We start from the raw sequence: 6,600 nt of genomic DNA on the forward strand, positions 1-6,600 counted from the left end.
TCTGTTTTATTGTTTTATTATGAGCTACATAAAGGAGGTAGAGGAGACATGGTATAAGGTTGATGGTTTTGCCTGATGTTTTTCAGCCAGATCGACAAAAATATAGATTATATGACCAACCTGAGGAAGGATAAGTGGGCATTAGAGGGAAAGCTGCGCAAGTGAGTAAATAAGTCATCTGAGATGTCTTATGAATCTTAGATGAATATTGTTAAATTTGTATTGAAAATCAAATTTTGCTAACTTTTTGTTTCTGTAGACTTAGGAACATCCATGCAAAGAAAACGGATAAAAGACGCACTGATGGTGGAGAAGAGAACCATACCTTCAGCAGCGTCACTGTCCAGAACAAATGTAAGAGGAGGAAAAGCAGGAGCAGCGAAGAAGAAGAGGATGAAGACAGTGAAGACCAAGGAGAGGATTATGATGGACAGGAGAAAGCAATGAGGAGAAGGAAAATGAAGAAATCAGAGACGTATGGAGAGGAGGTCAGAAATTGTATCCTCTAAGTGGAAAATCATTGTTTCAAATATTAACCATCAGCCCATTCTCCAGCTTCACAAATATAAATTTTTCTCCTAGGAAGCCGCTAGACATTCAAGAGACATTACCGAACTAGACACCAAGATCCAGAAAACATGCAAGGTAGAAGAAGACGGTTCATGTCTTCATGATGAATGCCTTTACAGAAAAATAATCATTTGTTTTTTGTTTCAATTATTCAATTCACAAGGGGAGACTGTGTATTATTGAGATTACATTACACGTATTTCCCTGAAATATACCTGTAAAGTATTATAATTGGTAACCTTCAGCTTGTTTGCAATCTTGGTCTTCGTCTCCCAGCATCTTCTTGACATTAGTCTTGAGGCATAAAATGAAACCATAGTCATCATAATCACAACTGAGCACATAAAATGCATCACTCTGAGTGTATGTGTTTTTAAATTACTTGAGCTTCTCTTTTTGTCTTGAATTACTTTGACTAATATTCGCTGGCATTGTAATTCACTGAGATGTATTTAGATTTTCTTTTCTCTCTTTTAAGTTGCAAAATGAAATCAGTCAGAAGCTGTTTGAAGCATCTCACTCACTGCGCTCGATGGTTGTTGGTGAAGACCGATACAGGAGGCGTTACTGGCTCCTCCCACATTGCGGGGGCATATTTGTTGAAGGAGTAGAGAATGGTAAGCGTAAATTCAGAGTTGATGATCGAATTCTGAGTTATTGTGTTCCATATTTCCTAGTTGACCAAATGTTTGTCTTTCGCAGAGTTGGAGGAGGTGGAGAAAGACGGGGGAAGACAGAAGGCTTCTGTCAGAGTAAAGGAGGAGCAGCAGGAAAAGATCTCACAACAGAGGACAGAAAATGTTAAAACCAAGGCAGAGCGCCAGCAGAACGACGACGACAGTCTTCTCCAAAAGTCTTTTTCTAAGCTCAGCAAACTGTTTGAAGCAGCCAAAATAGGTCAAAACTCAAACGTTGATGCTGAGGACACCCATCCTAGTCAAGTTTCTATCACAGAGCCTTGTCATTCTTGTTGTACCCCAGAGACGGATAAAACTTCAGCTCCATCTGCGCTCAGTGCTGCCCAGCTCAACAATAACTGCATGACCTGCAGCCCTCAATCCATCCTGCCTGACAACCAGCTGTCTGCGGTATTGACTGAAAAAAGCAGTGAGTGGTTTAGCCTCCTGCCCCGCACTCCTTGTGATGGCTCTTCTGTGGTCTCGAACATCAGTTGTCCAGCTTTCATCTCCTCCTCGCAACTTGTCAGGACCGAATCCTCCTCATCTCTCCTCACCAATACCCCGAGGAAAAACACCAAAGCTGGGATTAATAGACTACATGCAGCTGACTCTCAGGTCAGTCATTATTTTATTGCAGTATCAAACAATTGGGTTTGCTTTGTTGAGATTTAGTCAGAATCCAAGTGAATGTTTAAAGGTGGCCTATTGTGCTTCCTTGAAAAGGTTAGGATAGGTCTATGGGCTATTCAGAGGGCTATTCATTCTTTGATAATGAGATTTTAGTCTGCTCAGTTCTGCCTATTTAGAGCTCCTTTAAGAATGAGTGTGTTTAGGGCCTCTTGTCACTTTAAATCCAAATAAGCTGATGCTGGCCACACCACCCCATCAGCCCCTCTTACTTATTTACTCTGGTTCATGAAAATGGCTACAAACAGATGTGGAATTATACAATATTTGGAAAGCAGAAGTAGAGCCTCCTGCACAACCAACAGGAAATAAAATGGTTTCTGGATGGTGAATCAACAGCAAAACACTTGTTTTTCCAGCAGTCATTGTACAGCAAATACAATGGCAAAACCAACTGACCAATCATGCTGGAGCCCTGCTTGGGTTGCTAGATAATGGGCTCGGCTTCGCTGGGGTTGCTAGATGAGGTGGAGTGCCTGTGGATTTGTGATGTTACATTAGGAAGATTTTGCTCTCCAAACACCAAAAACCATGAACTTATTGTCCAAAAAAATGCTTGGGTGTTTTATTTTAAGTGCTAGAGGTATTTCTGGTTGCAGTAGAGACCCAAAATGATGTGCAACAACTTGCAAAATGAAATTATATTGAACATTTTTATTTTAATACTTAAAATGACAATTTTACTTTTGCTGTATGTAATGCGAAGTGAAACAAACTTTTGTACTGTGCATTTTATCATCTCAGTAAAGTAAAGTCTGGCATTCATATGAGCAGTCTGACACTGTATGACATGTTCAGCTCAGCAACAAGTTCCAGCCTGTCCCTCTCTGCCTCCTCTATAACCTCTTTGCTGGATCTAACCTCCCAGGAAGCAGAGGGTAATCGAGACGAGGACCTCTGTCTGGCAGATTGCAACGCTGTCGACACGAGTGAGACCACAGAGCCTCTGAATAACAAGCCTGCTTGTGCGTCATTCTCTCCTCTGGAGGTAGCCAAGGCTCAGGACCACATTTGTCCTCAGCCAGTTCCTGAAGGTAAGAGGGAAAACGTCTCTGGTATGTGGGAAGTTGAGATACTAAAAAGCCATCAGGATACACACTGTGATAATGTGATAGTTGTCAGCCCGAAAAACTTGAAGAATCATTAAATCTGCATGCATGTTTTGGCAGAGATGCTGCGAGGCTGGTGGAGAATTTCAGATGCGGAGAACCTGCAGAGTCTGGTCAATTCTCTCCATAACCGGGGTATCAGAGAGAGGGTGCTGCAGAAACAGATCCAAAAAAATATGGAGCATATGAGCCAGATCTACGCCAACCGAGCAAATGGTAATTTAAACTTCTACTAATAGTATATGAACAAGCTGAAATGTTATATTTTAAGATGCACATGGTTTGAAAAAGTATACATATCACTTATTATCAAAATACATTTATTAAACAAGTCAGGGCACAAGTTGGGGATGTGTGTGCACGTGAAACACAAGATGGATGAAGGGTGTCGTCTCTACGAGGAATATTGGCGCCAAATTACCGCAATGAGAAAAATGGCTAAGCTTTAGAAGCCAGATGAAGAAAACCTGTTAGTAGTTGCAAAAGACTTGCAGATGTTCATTGAACAATGACTCCAAACATACATGCTGATATATTTTCTCCAAAGAAATGCCTCAGAGAAGCTAAATACAAATACACCTCATTTTCTGGCTCTTCCTTAGTAGTCAACTAATAATATAAAACCAATTATTTCGTTTTTGCTTCACAGTTGCATACTATACCATGCTGATTTGTTGGATAAAATCCCATTAAAATATGCTGAGATTTGTGGCTGTAATGTAAAGACATTCAATGGATATGAATACTTTTGCAAGGCTTTGCAAGTTGACTGTAGATTCTAAAATATTTTACTGTCTGTGGCAGCAGAATTTGATACAAAAGACCCAGAAAAGCAGAAGAGAAGCAGGGAGATTTTTGAAGGCTGGTGTGTTGAACAGCGAGCCGCAGAGGTGGACAGCAATCTGCTGCTGCAGGTAGAAGCTCTGGAGAAAAATGTCCTATCTGCCAACTTACACATTCAGGTATGCTGTGTCTGATTCATAAACTCCAAAATAAAATAAGATTCCTACAGCACCGTAATGGTTATAATGCACCAATATTTCTACTTTAGGGTTGGATGCCAAGGGAACCCAAGTACAACAATGACGATCTGGTCTGTTTTGAACACAAGCCCTTCTCTTGTGGTTCTTTGGACAACAAAAAATGGGGAGAAACTCGGCAGGAGAGACTTTCAGGCTTGTTGATGCGACGCTCCAACAACCTTCTTGACGTAGCTGTCATCAAGCTTGCAGAGCTGGAGAGGAACACTGAGCGAAGGTAGACCTCAAACTACACACCTCTGATCTGACAGCACAATGTGATAACCATGTTTATATTTGAGGTAATGTGAGACTATGGATGGTGCTTTGTAACTAAAAACTAAATGGGCTGCTGCTTATTCTGTTTTAATTCTCCAATGAGTCTTTTATTGTCTCTTTACAGCAACAAGCAGGAGGTTGCTCCTGGGATGAGACAATGGCATAAAGCCCTCGGTAAAATCCGCAGTTCAGCTCAGCTGTCTCTTTGCATTCAGCATCTGCGGAAATCTGTTGTTTGGAAACAAGACGTCTTGAAAGTGGTTGGTTTTACCTGATATCTCTCTTTGGTTATACATAAAAAAAAAAAATTATTTCAACACTTAGACTAAGGAGCAAGTGTTTTGTAAACATCCCTAATAAAGTGATTTGTTCTGAGCTATCTGAAAATAGGCTGTTTTAATAAATTAATGTATTACCATCTGAAATGTTACAATCATGATAAAAACATTTTAATTATCATTTGAAACTTTGCAAAGTGATTATGCATATTTGTCTTTATATTTTTTGTTTTTCAGCAGTGCCAGCTCTGTCAAAAAGGAGACAACGATGAACTTCTTTTACTGTGCGATGGCTGTGACAAAGGCTGCCACACTTACTGCCATAATCCAAAGATAACCATGGTGCCTGCCGGAGCATGGTTTTGTTCTTCTTGTGTAAGCGAATGATTCCTTTTTGACAATTTGTTCTTGATTTTCAATGGACAGATGGTGCATTTTTAGATCCTCTAAAATCTTCTGTGTTCCGTCATTCAGGAAAGCGGTCAAATCCCTCCCAGCGGGGAGCAACAAAGCCAAACAGCTGGAGGAAAGCATAAAAGCAGTGAGGTAAAACAAAACTGTAAGCCATCTGTGAAGGGAGAGCGTGTCAGTGAGGAGGTTGCCAGCAGCAACAACATGCCAAGAAGAGGTTCCAAGGAGTTCAAAAAGAGGAAAGGAGAAGACAGCTCTGAGCCCAGGTTTGACAGCCTTGTCTCCTGTACAAAAAGGACAAAAACTCCCAAAAGTGAGCTGGCTGTGTGTCGGTATGTACGTGCACATTCAGAACATACAGCATTTGTCTTTCTTTTTGTTCAAGAAAGTGAAACTTAATCGAAAAAGGATGACCAGCTGTTTCTGCCCTTCAGAGTGCTGCTGGCTGAGCTGGAAGCCCATCAGGACGCTTGGCCCTTTCTGAGACCGGTTAAGCTCAAATCTGTCCCTGGATACAAAAAAATCATCAAGAAACCAATGGACTTCTTTACTATTAAAGAAAAACTCATCAACAACATGCAAGTATCAATATCATTGTGCCAAATGTATATATAAATGCGTATATACACTCCCTTTCAAAAGTATATATGTCCCTCATACATTTCCACATTACAGTAACAATTTTCATTGAGTTGGTCACATAAAACCCTTAGTTTTATGTGATGTGAAATTGAAAGTAGTGCATAATTAAAAGGAAAATGTTCTATAGTTTCCAATACTTTTTTTTTTTTTTTTTTTTTACAAATAGTCCGAAAAGTGTACTTTGACTAAACAGCTCTGGTGTATAATTATGCTCTGATCTAAATTCTTGCATTGCTATATGTTTAGGATTGGTATGTTCCTTCTATCTTGATGATGTTCAGTAATGTTCTCAACTTATGAGGCCTAAAAAGAATAATGTTCCAACGCAAAACTGAATTGAATCATATTTACTATTGGTATTGGGTTACCAGTGTAAAGCCAGTTGAAAAAAATTTTTTTATACCACTTCAAAATTATGCCCCATTTGAAGTTGATCTATCTCAAAAAAAATTATTAGAATACATTTAACTTTTCAACATTTTAATAAACTTCAAAGGGTTGGAATAATTTTGCAAGGCACTGTAAATAATTAAAAGTTTGGTGTGTAAATTAAACTGTTTTTTTAATGATTACAGGTATTTAAATCAGGAGAACTTCGTTATTGATGTGAACCTGGTTTTTGATAACTGTCAAAAATTTAACGAAGACGACTCTGAAATTGGACGAGCCGGCCACAGGATGAAGAGATTTTTTGACAAACGATGGACTGAGTTACTGCATTGAAAAAAGAAAACCCCCAAAAAACACCACAGTTGACACAGCAATAACCGTATTATTCTTTGTAATTAAAGCTCTGACTAACTTTTGAAAAGATCGCACACCTTTTGTTAACACTGATGTGCAGAGTCAATAAAGGTAACAGAAAAGACTTGTGGAATGTCTGGTTGTGTTGAATACTGCTTTATTTAATAAAATACACTTCATC

General features: G+C 39.3%; 1 protein-coding gene across 6 annotated transcripts in view; it reads left to right on the forward strand.

Moving 5' to 3' along the window:
* baz2bb (bromodomain adjacent to zinc finger domain, 2Bb) overlaps positions 1 to 6,543 on the forward strand; it is a 32,968-nt gene extending 26,425 nt beyond the window's left edge. For 3 of the 6 annotated variants that reach the window (XM_008404005.3, XM_008404008.3, XM_017307825.2), the window contains 14 exons: positions 87 to 161; positions 260 to 488; positions 583 to 645; positions 1,049 to 1,187; positions 1,273 to 1,865; positions 2,806 to 2,971; positions 3,107 to 3,262; positions 3,851 to 4,008; positions 4,098 to 4,303; positions 4,469 to 4,604; positions 4,860 to 4,997; positions 5,097 to 5,365; positions 5,468 to 5,611; positions 6,251 to 6,543. In XM_008404005.3, the coding sequence (XP_008402227.2) occupies positions 87 to 161; positions 260 to 488; positions 583 to 645; positions 1,049 to 1,187; positions 1,273 to 1,865; positions 2,806 to 2,971; positions 3,107 to 3,262; positions 3,851 to 4,008; positions 4,098 to 4,303; positions 4,469 to 4,604; positions 4,860 to 4,997; positions 5,097 to 5,365; positions 5,468 to 5,611; positions 6,251 to 6,398 (2,620 nt within the window). In that variant the 3' untranslated portion in view covers positions 6,399 to 6,543. The remainder of the gene's footprint in view (positions 1 to 86; positions 162 to 259; positions 489 to 582; positions 646 to 1,048; positions 1,188 to 1,272; positions 1,866 to 2,805; positions 2,972 to 3,106; positions 3,263 to 3,850; positions 4,009 to 4,097; positions 4,304 to 4,468; positions 4,605 to 4,859; positions 4,998 to 5,096; positions 5,366 to 5,467; positions 5,612 to 6,250) is intronic. The other 3 variants (XM_008404009.3, XM_008404007.3, XM_008404006.3) reach the window with 3 other exon arrangements.
* The last annotated feature ends 57 nt before the right edge of the window (positions 6,544 to 6,600 follow it).

The sequence above is a fragment of the Poecilia reticulata genome, chromosome 2 (genome assembly GCF_904066995.2).
Source record: "Poecilia reticulata chromosome 2, P_reticulata-male-v2, whole genome shotgun sequence".
In the NCBI taxonomy this organism is placed as follows: domain Eukaryota; kingdom Metazoa; phylum Chordata; class Actinopteri; order Cyprinodontiformes; family Poeciliidae; genus Poecilia; species Poecilia reticulata.